General features: G+C 39.5%; 1 protein-coding gene across 2 annotated transcripts; it reads left to right on the forward strand.

Annotated features, from left to right (window-relative positions):
• The first annotated feature begins 1,905 nt into the window (after window positions 1-1,905).
• ZNF449 (zinc finger protein 449) lies at window positions 1,906-20,630 on the forward strand. Of its 2 annotated transcripts, XM_050776706.1 has the most exons (5): window positions 1,906-1,970; window positions 4,159-4,612; window positions 6,243-6,447; window positions 17,197-17,310; window positions 17,504-20,630. In XM_050776706.1, the coding sequence occupies exons 2-5, from the start codon at window positions 4,259-4,261 to the stop codon at window positions 18,385-18,387; spliced, it is 1,557 nt and encodes a 518-aa protein (XP_050632663.1). In that variant the 5' UTR covers window positions 1,906-1,970; window positions 4,159-4,258; the 3' UTR covers window positions 18,388-20,630. The 2 variants fall into 2 exon arrangements, with proteins under 2 accessions (XP_050632663.1, XP_050632664.1); XM_050776707.1 differs by lacking the exons at window positions 1,906-1,970; window positions 4,159-4,612 and adding an exon at window positions 5,912-6,016.
• The last annotated feature ends 620 nt before the right edge of the window (window positions 20,631-21,250 follow it).

Consider the following 21,250-nt stretch of genomic DNA (forward strand, 5'->3'; position numbering starts at 1 on the left):
AGAAAGTGAAGCCCAGCCAAGCAAGAGTCACTTGCCCAAAGTCGCACAGCTAGTAGGGAGCAGAGCCAGGAGTTGAAAGCCCCCTTTGATCTACCTCCAGAGCTGACACTATGACAGCGACACTGCCTCCCTGTGGAAACCAAAAGCAATAGGTCACTCTTCACTGCACTGGGGGGAAATCTGGAGGATGAATGTTCCAGAGAAGACTATCAAAAAAAAAAAAAAAAAAAAAAAAAAAATCACTGGCCCGTGTAAGGTCTACTGAGGGCAATCAAGAAAATCTGAATGGGGAACTAAGACAGCGAGATATCTCAGTCCTCTGGACCCACCAGACCCAGAACCCTGTGAATAAAGGGGAGGCTGGACCTCCTTGAGGAAGATGGCAGATAAAACCTTTCTCACTCACCTATTCCCTCACTTTCACAAGCTCTATCTTTTAAAAGTCATACATATACTTTAAAAGAGTTACAGCTTCTTCACAGCTCGCCTGTTGCAGCTTCTGCACCCTGCTGTGGATGTCCTGGGACAGGATAGTCAGGAACTGTTCCAGCACCAGCAACTCCAGAATCTGCTCCATGGAGCGCATCTCAGGCCGAAGTCACCCATGGCGAAACTCTAAGAGCAGCCTGCGGGTGTCCCGGGCACCAGCAGCCTCTTGGAAGCAGAACTCTCAGAAGCACAGGTGGGAGGCCGCCAGACTAAACCTTGAGTCGGGCGGTAGCAGCAGGAGTTCTGGCTCCAGGCGTAGGAACTTCCATAGTTTCCCTCTCACGGGAGGGGAACCCTTTCCGCTCGTGGGAACCCAGGCCAGAAGTCACCGTCAGGCTCCCAGACCACCTTGGCCCCGAAACCAGTTGTCCCCGCCGGCGAAGGCGCCCAGGGCCAGGAGAGAGGAATGATGGCTTCAGCAGGAGTCCGACATGCCCGGGTTTCAAGTTCCAGCCGGTAAGCCCAACTTTGGACCCGGCGGAGCTGTCTCCGGTAGCTTCGCCTCACTGGGCTTGGGACAGTGCAGCTCCTGCCCCCGTTTCGCTTCCACCAGGGCCTCCGGGAGGCACAAAAGCAGGCAGCTTTCTCCTGTCTGTCTTGGACCCACGCAGGACCAGGCCCCCTGTCCACACGCAGAAAGTCCTAGCACTGAAGTTTGGCGTCCACAGACCAATTTGTCAGCTTAGGACCAACGATAGGGCTGCGTTTCACGAACGACACCATTGCTTCAGGCGGCCATTGGATCAGGTCTCGCCACAACTCGCAGCTGACCAATCAGAAAAGAAAATTTGGCTCCAGGACGGGACCAGCGAGGGACCAATTGAAAGACAAGAGGCGGGGCCAGCAGGCAAACCTTAAGACCCCAGAGACTTCTGTGGCTATCGAAGGCAGAGGGTAATGGGCGGGGTCGCGAGATCGAAGCTTAGGTCTTGAAGATGGGGGATACTAAAAAGCAAATCCAAAGCCACTGTGAACTGCAGGCTGACGACCGGAGTCAAAATCTCCAGAATAGTTTATTAAAATGCGAATCCCCGGGTTCCTGTGAGATTCAATGCATCGGGTAGCGGGTGGAGCCCCGAAACACGACTTTTTAACAAGCTCTCCCTACAAATTCTCCCCACACAGCCAAGTTTAAGAATCACTGACCGTGTCATAACAGATTTAAAGGTGGTCCCCACCCGCTCCAGTTACTCCAAGGCTCAAGGAGCAGAAGCGCTCATTTCGATCACGACCCGGGGTTTACCCCACCCAACACCCTGGGACTAAGAAGCGCTTAAACAGGAAACGGGAGCCCTTCCAAAACAGCTTGAGGCTGGTCGAAGCCAGGAAGAGTCCCAGCCCCTCCCACGTCAGCATCCCTGTGGGCGCACAGCGCGGCGGGCGGCGTGTGGCCTGTCGGGAGATGTAGTCCGCAGCGCAGCCCTGCGCCTGCGCCCTGGGCAGTTGCCGGTGAGCTTGGGAGAACCGTGGGCGCTGAGGCGGTGAGTCCCCGAGCGGCCAGAGGGCGTGGCCGTTCCCTGGGGCGCGGGCGCGGGTAGCGGGGCTCCTTTCCCTGGCCGGGACCATGCCAACTGGGTGATTCCAGCTGTGCCCCGGACGGCGGGCGCGGGAAGGAGTGGTGGGCGGCGGGCCCCTATCCGGCCAGGGTCCCCGCCGCCACTCCCTGCGACCCGACCGGGCCTTCCCGGGAGTCCTTCTGGGCTGGGAGCTCCCCTTCAGGTGGCGGGACCTCGTCACCCAAGAGTGAACAGGGGCCGCGCCCGAGACACTAGCATCCGATTTTGAACCAGCTTTTAGACTTTTTAGGGACGTGTCACTCTTGCCGTTCCTCGAGTGCTCTCTACACACATCGCTTTTCTTATAGGCCCCATGAGGGTAGATTCTCTACGAGAGGGTTTGGAGAGAAATCACTGGTCCCATAGTGAAATGAACGTTTCTCTGGGGAGGGTCCATCAAAGGAAACCCGAAGGGTCAATTCCCTGGTAGACGTGGTGGATGGTTTTGGGTCAGTCAGGGAAGGGCTGGCCAGCTGTGAGGCTGGAGCAGATTAACGGATGGGTCCAGAGCCAAAAACAGCACAGTTCCTGGATGCCCTCCAGCAACGGTTAGGTGCCTAGACTCTGGGAAATAGAGGCCCCCTAGGAATGACTCCTGACAAGCAATAAACTTTAATTGAGTGCTTCCTCTGTGCTGGGCATGCTGCTATTCGCTTCCCATGCAATTGGATCCACGCAGAACATTTTATAAAGTAGATGCTATGATTATCTTCTGTTACAAACAGAGGCACTGGGTGTCAGGGTCACACAGCTAGCAGGTTATCATACCTAAATCGATCTCCTAAAGTCAGGCTACCATCATGGTAAAGGGGGATACAAGGACAGAGTGCTGATTTGGGTTGACTGGGTAGGAAGAGAGTCATGAGTATGTTTTTTCCCCTTGAATCCCCTCCAGAGAAAAGAACAACTACAGCAGCTGTCTCAGCACATGCAGAGAGAGAGGAACCATGGCACATGGGCAGATACAGGTCTTGAGACGTGTAGAAACATGTATATGACTGTCTCTGTGACCTCAAAGACTACACCAAGAACATTTAGACCTTTTGATTGCTGGAGAATATAGATTTTGACATAATCACCATTTCCCTCTGGCATTTACCATGTGACCTTAGACAAGTTGTTCAATCCCCCTAAGCCTCAAACCTCAATTCCCTCATCTGTGTCCAGGGGATAATACTAGTACCCAGCTCCTAACCTTGGGTGAGGGTTAATTGACTAGTATATGTGGAATGCTTAGAACAGTATCTGGCACATAGCATGAACTCAATATCCCTCGTTGAGAATGCATAGCAAATTCCTAATGGCCTCCCTATTGCAGTGTATTTTTCACATAGGAAATCCTCTTGGAATGCTGTGGTGGAGAGAAGTGGGGAAGGAAAGGCATGGGGTTACTGGGGGAATTACGCAGACTCGGTAAGGGCAAGAATGAGAGATGGACAATTTGCTGCCTTTGCAAACCATGGCTCTACCTAAGTTCACTTTGATTGAAGGCCATTAGGGGGTACTTAAAGCTAGATGGACTTTCAAAGTTTTATGGAAGTATTGTTAGTATTCCTTCTCCATTTCTTTTGAGATCTACATATATTCAGAAACACATGACAATTGGAATTGAACTGGGAATAGGTTAAATGCCAAGAGATCTATAAGGGTTCGTTTATTAATAAATTCAGGATCCTTAGCCTGAGACCATGGAATTCTAGAGCAGAGCTGTCCAATAGACCTTTTTGCAATGAAGTCTATTAAGCATTTGAAATTTAGCTAATATTACTGAGAAGCTAAATTTTTGACTAAACTTAAAGTGTCACATGGGGCTGTTGGCTACCATATTTGACAGCAAGCACAATTCTAGAGGCTTTGAGATTTTATAAACTTTTGAAACTAGATGCAGAATAGGACGTGTATATGTATTTTTCTAGGAAGTGAGTCTGAAGCTCTCATCAGATTCTCAAAACCAAGAGAAAAATAATGAACTACTTTAGGTCTTTGGTAAAGAAGTTAACGGAGGTTCTTTGGTAAAAAAAAAAAAAAAAAAAAAAAAAAGAAGTTAACGGAGGTAAGTAAGCCCTCTTGTGACCACTCCTGTTTCTCCTTTCTCATTTTTTTCTGTCCTTAGCTGTAGGTGGCTCCCTCCCACCCCAACGATTTCAGAGAGAAACGAGTTGGAATCTGAGAAGTGAGGCTCCAGATAAACTGTAAACTGCTGGAAGGGGGCGATGGCTGTGGCCCTGGGTTGTGCAATCCAGGCATCCTTGAATCAAGGCTCTGTGTTTCAAGAGTATGATACTGACTGTGAAGTTTTCCGTCAGCGCTTCAGGCAGTTCCAGTACAGAGAAGCAGCTGGGCCTCATGAAGCATTTAACAAGCTCTGGGAGCTTTGCTGTCAATGGCTGAAGCCAAAGATGCGCTCTAAGGAACAAATCCTGGAGCTGCTAGTGTTGGAGCAATTCCTAACTATCCTGCCCACAGAGATAGAGACCTGGGTGAGGGAGCACTGCCCAGAGAATAGAGAAAGAGTTGTGTCACTGATAGAAGACTTGCAGAGAGAACTTGAGATACCAGAGCAGCAGGTAAGAAAAGAATGTGGGATCTTTGTGATTGGTCCAAAGGAAGTAGCTGCGGCAGCTGGGACTAGACCACACATTTGTCTCTGTGTCATTCCCCAGCCTCAAGATTTCTCCAGAGTCCTTTTCCTTTTTCTCTTCTGCTGAACTCAGCAAATGAGTCAGTGCTTTTAACTCTATCAGACTCTTTCCCTTCTATAACAAATAGTTTGTAATGTCCACTTTCCTATGCACAAATGAAATTGATAGATAGCATAATCTACCCACATACGTCAACCCAAAGCATCAGTAAATTGCTCAATGGCCTGAAGGCCAATTCTAGCCTGTTTATCTGTACTCTGTATGTAATGGTTTTTATCTTGTTGAAAGGTCATTGAAAAAGAGAGGAAGAAGGAGAAGAATTGACAGTGAATGTGCCCCACAGTGCCTAAAATGTTTACTATTTGGCTCTTTATAAAGTTTGCCAACCCTGAATCAAGTCTAGAAGGAATAGAAAGGAAAAGAAACATAGTTTGTTACAAATTGATAGGGATTTGTACATATACATGCTGAGGCCTGACCGAACGTCATGAAGTTGTCAGATGCTTGCATCTGTGCTTACAATCATTGTGAATGGGACAGCCAGAAATTCAGACTGATAAAGCTCAAGTACTATGAACAGTTTTCCTGCTCATCATGTGATTTTCCAAAGTGGCATATGACTCTTGGTAAATCTGAACAATAAGCAGTGTAGTCTTTGCTTTTCACATTAGTGCATTCCTAGAAAATTTCATTTGTGCTGAAACTATGCAAAAAAACACAAAACAATTGTACTTATTTGACCAATAGGGTGGGGTTCTTGACAGGTTCTTTTTACTCACATGAATGTTTGAGTGGGACATTCCACACTTGGTAGGGACCTGGAACAATTCTGCATTGTAAATTATGTTCCATTAAATTCTGATAGCCACCACCTGTCAGCATATCCAAAACTCCCCATGGGGACAATGGCACTGTCTGCCATTCAGAATGACTATGTAAAGCCTCTTTTCAGAAGTGCCATGACTGAGAGAGTGCAGTATCTTTGGGAAAAGGGAGCAGGAGCTTCCAGATGGGCATCAGGGATACTCCGATCTTGTCTATGGGGGTTCTCTGCAGGAGCTGTTAGCTTCAGGGCTCCTGAACAGGAGTCTTCTGAAGTTTTCTGTCTCCCTAGGGTACTTGGGTTGGTGGTTGCCCTTCCTTTCTCTGTCTCCTTGGTTTTGTTTACTATATAAGATTTTATCTTCATGTGGTCTAGACATTTGCTGCTGAATACAGTCACTACTAGTCATGTACAGCTCTTGAGCCCTTGAAATATGGCCAATGCAAATTGAGATCTGCTGTAAGTATGAAATACACACCACATGCAGAAGACTTGGTATGAAAAAAGTAGGTGAAATATCTCACTAATAATTGTTCATATTGATTACATGTTGAAATCCTGATTGTTTGCATTGGATTAAGTAATACGTACTATTAAGATTGGCCTTAACTTTTTAAAAAATTTATTCATATGGCCACTAGAAAATTTAAAATTACATGCATGATTCTCATACAATTCTACTGGGCACTGTTGGTCTAGACTTGAGAGTGATGGTTCTGGCATTTCCCCCAGGTTGATATGCATGACATGCTCTTGGAAGAACTGGCACCAGTGGGAACAGCACACATACCACCAACCATGCACCTAGAGGCACCTGCACTCCAGGTAATGGGACCTGCCCAGGAGGCCCCAGTAGCAGAGGCATGGATCCCACAGGCAGGGCCACAAGAGCTGAACTATGGTGCTACTGGAGAATGTCAGCCCTTTCTGGACCCTGGTAAGACAAGGGTTTCTCTCCTTTCTTTTGTTTCTGTTTTGAGAGTTCAGGAATTCTCAAGGGTTGGGGTTGGGCTACAAATACCAATTACCCAATGGAAACGGACCACTCAGATAAAGAAGAGGAAAAAAATCTCTCTGGGAATAGTAGGGAACAGAGTACTTTGGATAGAACCCTGGGATTAGGAACCCTTTAAGCTAATGACCCTGATAAGGAGTCTTTTGATCAAGAATGTTACACAGGAAAACTATGGGAGTTTGGATTCTGGATAAGGACTCATTTCTCAGCCCAATTTTAATCAACAGGAACTGTGATGTCGTGGGCCCCTAGGGCCTCGGTTGCTTTCATGGCATCAGAGCCTTATTCAAACTTAATACTTTAGTAATATAGTCTCATTAGATCCTGTAAGATCAACCACTTACCACAGTCTAAAGGAAATATCTACCTCATTAAATCAGTACCTATTACAGTGTTTTTCAAACTGTAGTAAGCAGACCATTCGCAGCATGAACACCAGGGGTGTATGTTTAGCAGGCTCTGCAGGTGAGTGCTATACACACTAAAGTTTGAGAATCACTGGCCCAGACACAACAGGGGTTAGTTCTAGAGGGAGAAAGTCCAAGTGGAGAAAGGCAGCAGGATCACATAGTCCAGTTGCTCCTATATTTTATTCCCCATGGGGTTTTTTTTTTTTTTTTTTTTTTTTTTTTTTTTTTGAGATGGAGTCCTGTTCTGTTGCCCAGGCTAGAGTGCAGTGGCGCAATCTCGGCTTACTACAACCTCCACCTCCCAGGTTCAAGCGATTTTCCTACCTCAGCCTCTCAAGTAGCTGGGATCACAGGCATGCACTACCACACCCAGCTAATTTTGTATTTTTAGTAGAGACAGGGTTTCACCATGTTGGCCAGGCAGGTCTTGAACTCCTGACCTCAGGTGATCCACCTGCCTCAGCCTCTCAAAGTGCTGGGATTACAGGCATGAGCCACTGCACCCGGCTTCTCCTTTGAGGTTTTCTTACCCAGTGTTCCCTGTACCTCTTCTACCCCTCACATTAAAGCTTTGACCCAAGTGTGGCCAGAATCCTCTCCCCTGACTCCTCCAGGCACTGTTTCAACATGGTGGCATGTTCAAGAGACTGTTAAATACTGAGATCACAGAAGACACATAAGAAATGAAAATAAGAACTGTCCAAGTTATAAAATGTAAATGTCTGATCCATCCATAACTAGCTCAGTACCCAGGATTAGTAACCATGTCCCTTTCCACATCATATTAATATCATTTAGTCATTTGACCACTATCTACGAGCACCTTTGAGGAGCCAGACACCATGCCAGACCCTGGGGATTCAGTAACATACAAGGCAGAAAAGCAGCTCTGGTCATCCTGAAGATTACAGTTCAGTGGACAATTCAGATATGTCGGTAGGACTTTTTGTCCTGTATGTGACAGAAATCGGACAGTAAATTGTGTGTTGGGAGGAATAGAATGCCCGGGAGCATGGATAAGGGCCACCTAGCCAACTTTTGGCTGAGAGGGAAGTCTGGAGGAAGGAGGATCTGGATTAAAACCTACAGGATGGATCAAAGTGAGCCTGTGGAGTGGTGTACATGGGAAGCAGAGAGGGCTGGGATCAAAAGCAACAGCATGTGCAAAGTCCTGAAGGGAGAGAGAAGACCTCCTGCTGCAGTGCAAGGGACATAGAAGAGCAGTGGGATGGGAGTGGCAATAGAAGAGGCTGGAAAGAGAAGCAAGGTCCTAGGTCATGAAGAACTTGTAGCCTCATGGAGAAGTCACACTTGATTATCAGGGAAGTGGGGAACCATTTTGAGGTTCTCCAATACCAGAGCAATACACACAAATTTGCATTTTAGGAGATTATTCTGGCTATAGTAGGAATGGGTACATACCACTGAAAGCAGGGACCCCATTTGGGAGGTTGTTGCCATCATTCAGGTGAGAGGATGTTGTTCTAAAGCAAGGGCATGTTAGTGATGATGGAGTGAAAATATAGTTCAAAAGATATTTAACAGGTGTGAAATAACAGAGCTTAGTGATTGACTGGGTGTCAGGGTGATGGAGAAGAAGGGATTAAGGATGGAATCCAGGTTTCTGGCCATTCAACTGGGTAGATGGTAATATTATTCGCTGACATGACAAACAAAAGAGGAAGATCAGATTCGACGGGTCAAGTTGAGTTTAGATTTGAACATACAGAGTATGAGGTGCTTGTGGGTCTCCAGCATATTTTTAAATAAAAGTGACAAAAGAGGAAAACTTTACAAGTATACATATTGTGGTCAAAGCAGAACTATGTAATATTGCCATTTATGTTCCAGTCTTTACATCATCTACATTTCATAGTCTATTGAGGAATTCTTAAAAAAAGTCTGTGTTTATGTGTATATGCCTGGAACAAGTAGTAAAACTTAGCTAGTAATATTTGAAGTATAACTCTTTCTGTATTTGCATTCTGTTTCCGCATGTTAATTCGCTCCTTTTGTCAACATTGCAGGTACAGATATCACATAGTAGCAATATTTATCTGGTGTCAATATTTTGCTCTCTAAAGCACATGGAAATCTAGTATATTTAACAAAGGATAGATATAATTAAAAGATAAAAATTACAAATTTGGAGGACAGGAAATTATCCTTTTCTTATGACCGTTTAAAGTGATATATTATGCTTTGGAAAATGTTGCAAGGCTTATTCTATTATTTAAAGGTTACTTAAACCTTTACTTTAAACGAAAGTATATTTGATGTATCACATGAAATACGTTCTATTGTAAACTGAATGGAAAGTACAAGATGCCAGCTGAGTGGAGAAGAAATTCAAAAGTAATGGAAGAAGTCAATTGATTTTATATTAACGTTTGGAACCTATTTCCTATCAGCAAAAAATTAGGTTGTTGAGTATATGTGAATTGTGCATATATATTTTTTTCATGTAATATAACTGAAAACACATATACACATTCATTGCAAACTAAAAGAGAACTTAAGTAAACAATATAAAGTGATCTAAGGAAGACATAAACTTTAAAACAAAATCCCTTATTTGAATTCATATTGGACACTTTGATGCCAGAGATAAGCAATAATATTAGAATGTCTGCAATCAGAAAGAAAAGCAGCAAGGAGACGCTGGTCCTAAAAACATAAAATATATCATGCTTATCTTTGAAAATATGGAGTTCAAAATTTGTATACCAAAACTGGATTGCATTTTGAGTTGTCAAAGCCTTGGGTTTTTCATTTCAATTGATGAGGTTTCATTTGGAATGTCTGTGAAATGTGAAAGATCACATCTTTTTGGTGATGAAGGATATGAGAGATGAAAATTTAAAGTAAAATATAGGACAAACAAATGCTGTCTAGAAAGCATCAGAAGATTCTTATAACTTAAACTTCCTCAGATTATTCTACTATACCAAAAAATTTACCATAAGCTAATATCTAACCCCTAACTATAGTAATGACATTTCTTGGTGTAGTGAAGCTCTTATGAGACAGTCTTTGCTAATGGGGCTTAATGAAGCCATTGCCTGAGTATAGGATGAGGAGAACATTCAGTGAAGCACCTTCTTTGTTAATCTCCAATTGCTTTTCCCTCTTTGCATTGGATAGCTATTGAAGGGTAATTAATTATCCCCAAAACTTAGCAGCTTAAAGGAAAAAGTATTTATCATGTTACTGTTTTTGAGAGGAATTCACGAGTGGTCTACTAGATGTTTATGGCTCAGAGTCTCTCTTGTAGTTGTGAAGATGTCAGCAGGGACTGGCAGGATGCCTCAATTCCTTGCCAAAGGAATTTCTCCATAGGTTACCTAAGTATCCTTATGATGGGGCAGCAGGCTTCCTCCAGAGCAAAGGATCCAAGAGAAAGCAAGGAGGATGACACAATGTCTTTGATTTTAAATCAACCATGCCTGGACTTAATAGCCTTTTACTTAAAAAAAAAAAAAATCAAAAACTGATTTCCTTTTTTTTCTTCAGTTAACTTTTCCTAAGTAAAATTTCTTCACTTAATTTGGTCAAATATAATATATCTTATCATGGATCTCTTAGTTATAGCCAGAGGATGAGTTTAACATCCTGGGCAATATAGTATTGTCATTGGAAAACTAATGTTCTAGACTGTGGTCTCCAAACCAGGAGACATGATTAAATTTAAGGTAACAGGCTTTGGTTTCTATCTGTAGGGCCCTCCTTTTTTTCCATTTATTTATTTTTTGAGATGGAGTCTCGCTCTGTCGCCCAGGCTGGAGTGCAGTGTTGCGATCTCTGCTCACTGCAAGCTCTGCCTCCCGGGTTCAATTCTCCTGCCTCAGCCTCCCGAGTAGCTGGGACTACAGGCGCCCGCCACCATGCCCGGCTAATTTTTTATATATTTAGTAGAGTTTCACCATGTTAGCCAGGATGGTCTCAATCTCCTGACCATGGCCTCCCAAAGTGCTGGGATTACAGGCATGAGCCACCGCACCCAACCTTTCCTTTTATTTTTAATTGATATGTAATAATTGTACCTATTTATGGGATACAGAGTGATATTTTGATATGTGTGTACAATGTGTAATGATCAAATGAGGGTAATTAGCATATCTATCACCTTAAACATTTATCATTTCTTTGTGTTTCTCATTCCTGTGGGAGCTAAAAAAAAGGGGGGCTCATAGAAGTGAAGTGTAGGGCCCTTCTCTTTTTACTGACCAGCAGTTAATGTTTCTTCTATTACTGTAAAACCACTCATCCAATAATAGTACTTTACAGATAGCTTACATTGAGGGTAAAGAGAAGAGCCCCCTGACAGAAGTAGGCATTAATGCCTGCTTTTTTATTGCCACTCAACTTTGACCCAGAAGCCATAGAGCCAAACTAGAAAACATTTGGAGAATACAATATATGCAGGTATTGATATGATAAATTTCTAGAATTGGGATTGATTGATTAATGGGCATTTAAAACTTTAATAGATATTGTCAAATTGCCTTCTGAAATTATTGTACCAGTTTATCCTCCCACCACAATATATAGGAATGCCAAATTCTGCTCGTCTTCACTTATCTTTGCTATGTAAGAGCTATAGCTGTTCTCGCTATGTTGGCCAACAGACAAGGGCAAATATATCTGTGGAAACGCTTTCAGTAAGCGTCAGTTTTATTCAGCATTCGTGGTGGTATTTTATTCAATATGTAAGAGTAGAGGATGGGAACTGATACCTAAAAGGTGAGACATGGGTCAAAAGTGAATGGGAATTGGTTTTAGCTGACTTGGACTGTGAAAATAAGGTTGAGAAATGCAAATAAACTGATAATAGTGTCCAGAAGTATCTGAATATTACTCAAGACAACAGGGGTGGGGTGGGGTGTGCTACACATATAAGAAGTGCTTTAGGTTGACATCCATGAAGAAGCTCAAGTTTGAGCACCATGTTTTCACATCCAAGGTGTGGAGACTCCTGATGCACCCAGTTTGGGGCCAAGCTTTTTGAAAGCCGGCACCAGGAATATGATGCTGGGGACAAGGAACCAAAGCAAAAGTACTCAAATCTCTGTAATTTGGTGCTGTGCAGAAAGTAGCAGCTAGACTTGAGGGCCAATATGGGAGGCCCATGAGAGGCCCATGAGACGCAGCTGCCCTTAGATCTCATGGGTACCAGATTCTGCTTCCAGGGCTACATTTAGTCCTTCAACTAGGTCATAGAGCTTCTTTTACCTAAGGAGCAGGTGTCTGGGCCTGGTTTTGAAGTGATATTTGATGAAATCTATAACCTTAAGAGTTTCAAGTTTGTGCTCTGTAAGATGAGAATAGCCATACGAACAATTCCTGTCATTCCCAAAACTGTTTTTCTGGCTTTCATATTGAAATCTCCTGGGCCTCCAGGCTTCTACCATCCTAAGTCTTTGCTACTTGCTGCTCTCCCCAGTTTCAATTCCTTCTCCCTTCTACTTGATGGCAGCTTTAATCAATGAACTCCAGTTTATTTTTTCCACTAACTTAAAAATTTTTTTTGTTTAATTTGTGTGGGTACATACTAGGTGTATATATTTATGAGGTACATGAGATGTTTTAATACATTGCATGCATTGCATAATAATCACATCATGGTAAATGGGGTATCTGTCTCCTCAAGTATTTATCCTTTGTGTTACGAACAATCCAATTCTACTCTTATTTTTTAAATGTATAATTTCTATTTTTTTGGGGGGGCCTGTTCCACCACATCATTCAATTATCCCACTCCTGGGTTTAAATCCAAGCATTGTTAACAAAATAGTGAGTTTATGAAACATTTTATTGGAAGTGTATTTTATATTTCTTAATCTAAAATCTATTGTTTTTTTCCCTGTGAAAATATGAAATAAAGTATTTTACACTACTTCCTAGGATTTGATATAATGTACTGAAATCTAAATTTTACTTCAGATTAATGTTAGCCAAACTAATTTGTTAATATCATTTAATGATGTCAATATTTAAATGTTTTTTTCTACATTTACATCTTTTTTTAAGTAGCATTATTGAAATATAATTCACATACCATATATTGTCACCCCTTTGAAGTGTACAATTTAATGTTTTTTGGTGTATTCACAATATGTACAACTGTCACCACAGTCAATTTTAGAATATTTTCATCACCTCAACAAGAAACCCTGTACCCTTTAGCTATCACCTCTTGGCCCCCATCTCTCCCACTCCGAAGCAACCACTAATTTACTTTCTGTCCCTGTAGATTTGCCTCTTCTGGATATTTCATATCAATGAAATCATACAATATGTGGTCTTTTATGACTAACTTCTTTCACTGAGCATATTTTCAAGGATCAACTTTGTTGTAACATGTATCAATACTTTATTCCTATTTATGGTTGAATAGTCCATTGTGATGTTATACCACATTTTGTTTATTCATTCAACAGCTGATGAACGTTTAGATTGTTTCTATAGTTTGGCTATTATGAATTATGCTGCTATAAAAATTTGAGTATGACATTTTGTATTTATATATGTTTTCATTTTTCTTGGGTATATACCTGGGAGCACAATTGCTAGGTCATATGGTAACTCTATGTTTAAACTTCTCAGGAACTTCTCAACTTTTACAAACTGGCTGTACTCTTTTACATTCCCACCAGCAGGGTACAAGCACTCTTATTTCTTCACATCCTGGGCGACATTTATTATTATTATTTGACATTTTTATTCTAGCCATCCTATGGGTATGAAATAGTGACTCATCGTGGTTTTGATTGTGGATTTGATACTCTTCTTTCTTTGAAGAGTAACAATGCTGAACATGCGTTCATGTGCTTATTGGTCATTTGTATATTTTCATAGATCTATTTAGTTCCCTTGCCCATTTTTAATTGAATTATTTGTCTTTTTATTATTGAACTGTCTGTGTTCTTTATACAGGTGACCCTTGAGCAATGTGGGGGTTAACGGTGCTGACTTACTGTGCAGCTGGAAATCCATATACATAACTTTTGTTTCCCCCACATTTAACTACTAATAGCCTACTGTTTGACTGGAAGCCTTACTGATAACATCAGTGGTCAATTAACACATATTTCATATGTTATATACTGTATTCTTACAATAAATAAGCTAGAGAAAAGAAAATGTTATTAAGAAAATCATAAGGCAGAGAATATATTTACTATCCATTATGTGGAAGTGGATCATTATAAAGGTCTTTATAGCAACACAAATGAACTAAGACAGTGTGGTACTTCCATAAGAATAGACATGTAGATCAACAAAATAGAGGAGAGTTTAGTCTCAGGGGTGGCAGAGGTGGAAGAAAATCTGCCTATAAGTGCATTTGTGTAGTTCAAACCTATGTTGTTCAATGGTCAACTGTGTATTCTAGATAAAAGTCCCTTATTAGACATATGATTTGCCGATATTTTCTCCCATTCTGTAGGCCGTCTTTTCACTTTCTTGATAGTGTTCTTTGTAGCCCAAAAGATTTTTTTAATTTCGATGAAGTCAAATGTAATTGTTTTTTCTTTTGTTGTTTGCCCTTTTGATGATTTAAGAAATCATTGCCTAATCCAAGGTTACGAACATTTTCCCCTGTGTTTTCATCTAACAGTTTTATGATTTTAGCTCTTACATCTAAGACTTTGATCTATTTTTCATTAATTTTTAATAGGGTGCAAAGTAGAGGTCCAAATAATATTTTTTTTTTCCCATGGAGACGTCCAAGTGTCTCAACATGATTTGTTGAAAAGGCTATTCTTTTTATATTGAATATCCTTGAAACCCTTGTCAAAATCAGTTGACCACAGGACAGATATATGGATTTATTGCTGGATTCTCATTTCTATTCTGTTATGTTTAGTTGGTTTATAGTATTTTCTTTGTCTTGTATTATTGATCTTCTGCCTAGATTTTCTATCTGTTAGTGCAAGGAGTTATTGAAGTGTCCAACTACTATTGTTGAATTATCTGGTTCTTGTACTATTTCTGTCAGGTTTTGTTTTACATATTTTAGTACTCAGAAATTAAGTGCATACATGATTATAATTGTTATATCTTCCTGATGGATTAATATTTTTATCATTATAAAATGATCCTGTATATCTTAGTAATGAGTTTTTTTGTTTGTTTTAATGTCTCTTTTGACTGGCTGTCTTGTGGTTGCTACTTGTATGATATATCTTTTTCCATCCCTTTACATTCAATCTATTTGTATCTTTGAATCTAAAGGATACCTCTTATACACAGTATATGGTTGGATCTTTTCAATCCAGTCAGACCTTCTCTGCTTTCTGATTAAATCATTTAATCTATTTACATTTAATTTCATTTTTGATGTGGTTAGATTTATATCTGCCATTTTGCTTTCTGTTTTCTATATGCCTCAAGTCTTTTTTGTTCCTCTATCCCTCTTTTACTGCTTTCTTTTTCATTAAGTAAATATTCCTCATGTAATATTTTACTTTAATAATTTTACTACTTTTGTTTCTTTGGTGGTTGCTCTAGGATTTACCATGTACATCTTATCATTGGTTTCAGAGTTATACTAACTTAATGCTAGTGAGATATAGAAATGTTTCTCCTATGTAGCTCTGTTCCCTTTCCCCCTTTTTGTGATATTACTATCATATATATTACATCAAAAATGTTTTAAACCCAAGAATACATTGTTATAATTATTGCTTTATATAATTTTACGACTCTTAAGAAGCTGAAAGAAGAAAGGAAAATATATATTATAACTTTTGTTATATTAACATTGTTTATCATTTCTGGTTTTCTTCATTTGTTCCTGTGGATTTGAATCACCAACTGGAGTCATTTCTTTAGTCCCATACACTTTGCTCTTACCCACCTCATTTCTGCTGTTATTGGGAAATATATTACATTTCTCTATGTTGTATGCCCAGCAATACACTATATACATATTTTTATACAGTTGCCTTTTACATCTTTTAACAAAAGAAAGAAGTGGTAATTTTCATTTATACTGTCTTTTCTCATTACATATTTATTTTTACTTATGCTGCTTTGTCATGTGGATTCAGATTACCATGCATTTAGATTATAAGTCAGTATTTTGTATCTAAGCCTTTGCTATTCTCTCCTATTCCAAGTTTCAATTGAAACTCCATCTTTTACTTCACAGCAGCTTTCTTTTGATCTATTACCTTCAATTTTATTTGGCCTGTTTCATATTACCCTGTAATTTCACTCTTAGCTTTGAAATCCAAATGAAAACAAAATAGTGAATTTAAATAGCACTTTTATTTGAAATTCAGCTTTTGTTTCTTAATCTTGAAAAGGAAATTTTTGTTCATGAAAAACTAAAATGAGATGTTTTAGTCCACTTCCTCTGCCTTGAATATAATGTTCTGGAATTTAAATTTTCCTTCAGATTAACATTAGTCAAAATAAATTCCTAATGTCATTTTAATAATACTAATATTTAAACATCAGCCTACATTTAGATATCAAATTAGTAATTTACAGCCTACATTTCACTGAAGACCAGTAAACTTGACCAGAGATAAAGGAGGAGAAGAAGGGGCTCAGAAAAGAGGATGTAAGCAATACCAGCTGTCAATGAGGAGAGGGGTGGTCAGACAAGGGGAGAGTGAGTGGTTAGAAACTTCACCTGGCTGTCCTTAGATTGACACTTTGAAATACTATTTTGTAGTCATTTTGGCTAATAGTCATTTTTACCTGTATGAGTCATTTGGGCTAATTTTAAAAGAATCCACTTTTAGACTTTAGCTGAAACCAACATAAATACTGCTTTTGCTAGGTTCAACCCAGTTCAATTTTCATTTAAATTCAAAAGACTCCACTGAAAATTTTCCAGTAAACACTTTAACTACTACTTTCACCTCTCTCTCTTCATTTAGCACTCAATAGCAGTGTTTTCCAGTATTAATATGGCAACACTTTATGACATTTATTTCATATTTTAGCTCTAACCTAAGCAAATCTAGTATCAAAATAGATGCTGAAATGATTTAGTGCATTGATTTCAGCACACAATTTATTCACTCACCTTCCATAGATTAGAGAATAGCTTTGAATTGAACACAACCTCATTTTCATTTTGCTCTTATCTTTTAAAGAAAAGACTGTTGTAAGAGACTTAGGTGAAGTAATAGTAATGGAGTAGGAAGTAGATACTAAGAGGCTATGTGTCCAAGAAATCAGCCTAAATTTTGGAAAAACCTTTGATGAACCAAACTGTAATGCTTCCCATCTTTCTTCTGGCCAGGATATCCATTACCGAAACTTGACATGAACTTCTCATTGGAGAATAGAGAAGAGCCATGGGTGAAGGAATTACAGGATTCTAAAGAAATGAAACAATTACTTGATTCCAAGATAGGTAAGTAATTGTTCTTTGATATACTAGGGGAAAAAAAAAAGAAAAATTTAACCTAAATAAAGATACAGAGTTTGGAATTCTATTTAGGAATTTCTATGTTCCTACCACTGGTTTAACATAACTCTTCATTTTCCTTCACTTTCTTTTCTCCATGGAACACAATATCATCTGCAGTTTCTATTTCTTTTCTCAGGTTTTGAGATTGGGATAGAAAATGAAGAAGATACTTCAAAACAGAAAAAAATGGAGACTATGTATCCATTTATTGTAACTTTAGAGGGGAATGCTCTCCAGGGTCCCATTTTGCAAAAAGACTATGTACAATTAGAAAATCAATGGGAACCCCCCCCAGAGGATTTACAGACAGATTTAGCAAAACTGGTAGATCAGCAGAACCCCACTCTGGGAGAGACACCTGAGAACTCCAACTTGGAAGAACCTCTCAACCCCAAACCCCATAAGAAAAAGAGTCCAGGAGAGAAACCTCACCGATGTCCTCAGTGTGGAAAATGTTTTGCTCGAAAGTCACAACTTACTGGGCATCAGAGAATTCATTCAGGAGAAGAACCTCACAAATGCCCTGAATGTGGGAAAAGATTCCTTCGTAGTTCAGATCTTTATAGACACCAACGACTTCATACAGGGGAGAGACCCTATGAATGCACTGTATGTAAAAAGCGATTCACTCGGCGGTCACATCTTATAGGGCATCAGAGAACCCATTCTGAAGAAGAAACATATAAATGTCTTGAGTGTGGGAAAAGTTTTTGTCATGGATCAAGTCTTAAAAGACATCTGAAAACTCATACAGGTGAAAAACCTCATAGATGTCATAATTGTGGGAAAAGTTTTAGTCGACTGACAGCTCTTACTTTGCACCAGAGAACGCATACTGAAGAGAGACCTTTTAAGTGTAATTATTGTGGGAAAAGTTTTAGACAGAGACCAAGCCTCGTTATTCATTTAAGAATCCACACAGGGGAGAAGCCGTACAAGTGTACTCATTGTTCTAAAAGCTTCAGACAGAGAGCTGGCCTTATTATGCACCAGGTCACTCACTTTAGAGGACTTATTTAAGAATCGCTGAAACAGGTCCTACACAAATTGACACTAACTCAAAAAAAATCTTAACCTGCAGCAGGCTGTTTGTCTTGGAAGCTTTTGTTTAAGCTTATAAGATAGACAGCTATTCTTTTTTTTTTGCTAGTTTTAAAACCCATCTTCCAAGCTATATGAATTTTAGAGTATTTATCTATTCTTGTGATTTTCTTAGATTTGATTTCTTCTGTCAGCACAACTCTTCTTTTTTTAATTACAATGAAAAATTTTGTGTTCCAAGGCAACTGTATCATAGGTGTAAACATAAAGCATATAAATTATGACAATCCTTTTAGAGGTAGGGTCAATATAGTGGATAAACATGTCTATCAGATGTATTGATTATAGCAGTACTATAGTTATTCTGCTGTCATTATTAAAGATGATTATATTCATTCAAAGCTTTAGATGTGTCCCATGTGGCAAGAAAGGAGACAGTGAATTTTGTCAAACAATAAAAATGTGTCAGGAACACAAGGATGAAGGGGATGTCATTTGCCTGGTAAGAACTGGGTTATTTCTACTGAAATTTTTTATGTTTAAAGAAATTAAGATTTTAACCTTTACTTTTGAATTTTGCAAAGTTTGCTAGTCTGCTTAGTCAGCAGTCTGTGGTAATGCTGCTAAAAGCAGAGTATTAATCTGGTAATTTATTTTGTTCACAGAATAAGTAAGCTCTATGTCTGGAAGAATCCATTTGGCAGTTGAAATTATGCAAGCAGGATCTAATTTAATTGTGATTGACTGAAGAACCAGGGTCTTTTGCTCTCCTTTGGTATTTCACTCTCCTTTGGTATTCAATCATGTGTCTTTCAGTGCTTTTTAAAATTTTACCCATTCTTTAATTTAGTGTCTCCATATGTGTGTGTCATAGAATACTTAGTTCTGCTAGATATTCTGCAAATATATTTGGGAATTGCTTCCTGCTGTTTCGCCTTCTTAGATTCATAGTGCACATCAGCATGTGAGAATCTCTGAGAGGTCTTCTAGAAAGGAGAGAAAAAGCACCTCTTTTGGCTCAATGTTTTCCAAACTTATTTGACCCCAAAACCTTTTTCATATACCCAATAATAAGCTACAGAACTAATAATCTGCAAATGTCTCTTGGAACACACTGCCTTAAACAGATATTTCTATAGCTATCAGTATAGTTAAGTTGCTCCCAAGCCTAGTTATCTCCAGTTGTTTTAACGGTGTTATGAAAAATTCTTAAAATATATATGAATTTGTATAACACACACAGAGACACACACACACATATACATACATACTACTTCAAGGGGGTGAGGGTCACTAATTCAGATAATTTTTAAGTTGCCTAGTGATTCTCAATCTCTTTGAATTTTACTTATATTTACACACACACACATATGTATATACACATATCATTTTAAGAAGATGAGGATCACTAATTCAGATAATTTATAAGTTGCCCAGTGATTCTCAACCTCTTTGAATTTTACTTATAATTACATACACACACACACACACACACACACACGCACACACGTTGCTACTTATATAAATGTTCTCATGTAATCATGGTAACAGCTCAAATTCCCAAAGCAAGGGAAGACTTCTCATTGTCAGTTAAACCTGTTAAAACATGAAAATATTCATTGAGCCTAGTTCCTTGTTATAAAATACAAGAAATAGGACATTCAAGCATTTTCCCTTTATGAAGATACTCAGTCATTCTTTCCTTAAACTACAATTAGGGAAAGTATATCTCTTCTATTCCTTTGAAGTTCTCAAAAGTGATGTAAGTACTTTGGGGGTATCTACTATGTGCCTAACTAGTCCTAGTCCTGTTCTAGGCTTAGTGGAAGCTAGTAAAGAAATGTAATTCATGGATCAGGCTCATAAAGATTTTATAATATTTTTAGTTAAACAAGAGTTGGGAAACAGGTGGAGAAAAATGCAAGAGAGTTTGTAATTAAGTGCCAATTATACCAATTGCTAGACCTAGGATGTATCTTTAATTCTTGTCATCCAGGTCCTTGTGTGATGCTGCTGTAAGTCTGGGGCTCAAACTGATATCCCAGTAGCAATAAACGTATAATATGGGAGGAGTCCGAATGTAGAGATGAAAAATACAGAATGTGATGGCTTCTCTTTTCTCTCTTGTGGAATTGCATTCAAACCAGAACAGTGCCTTAGAATGGATGTGCCCAACTGCTCTGTATTTATGCAATATTTTAATAAAGCAGAAATGTATGTGCTCTTCCTGCTTCACTTGCACTAATTAATTTTTTGAACAACTTAGAGCTTCTTCCCTGAACAGTGGCAACAAGCATGGCAATTGACTCCTGTCCTCATCCCAAGTTGGAATCGCTTTTCTCTCTGCAACCATGGCACTGTGATTATGCATCATTTTTAGCATTTAATATAGTCCATTTTTGGCTAGTAGGGTTAGTTGCAATCATAATATGAGTTGTATCCTCCCTCTCATTTATATCAAGTATACTTGACTAGATTTTTACAAGTTAGAGAATGTCTAATATTCTTTTTTACAGTGCCCTATATATAAGAATTAATACATATTTGTGGCATTGAATCAAGAAACACGTGAAATAGTTCTTGGAAACAGATAACATATTTAGAACATTACATGGATAATTATACTTCTATGCCTAATTGTACTTCTGAGCATTTCAAAAAGATAAGGGCAAAATATGGTACCTACCTCCTAGCTATTATAAAGGGGAAAATACAGTACCTACCTCAAAAGTACTATGAAGATTAAATGAAATATATTTTGCTCTGGCCCTACACACTGTAAGCTTTCAATAAATATCCCCCATGTTATATTCTCATTCTTTGTAGTTTAATGATAAAAGCA

Source organism: Macaca thibetana, chromosome X (genome assembly GCF_024542745.1).
Source record: "Macaca thibetana thibetana isolate TM-01 chromosome X, ASM2454274v1, whole genome shotgun sequence".
Taxonomy (NCBI): domain Eukaryota; kingdom Metazoa; phylum Chordata; class Mammalia; order Primates; family Cercopithecidae; genus Macaca; species Macaca thibetana.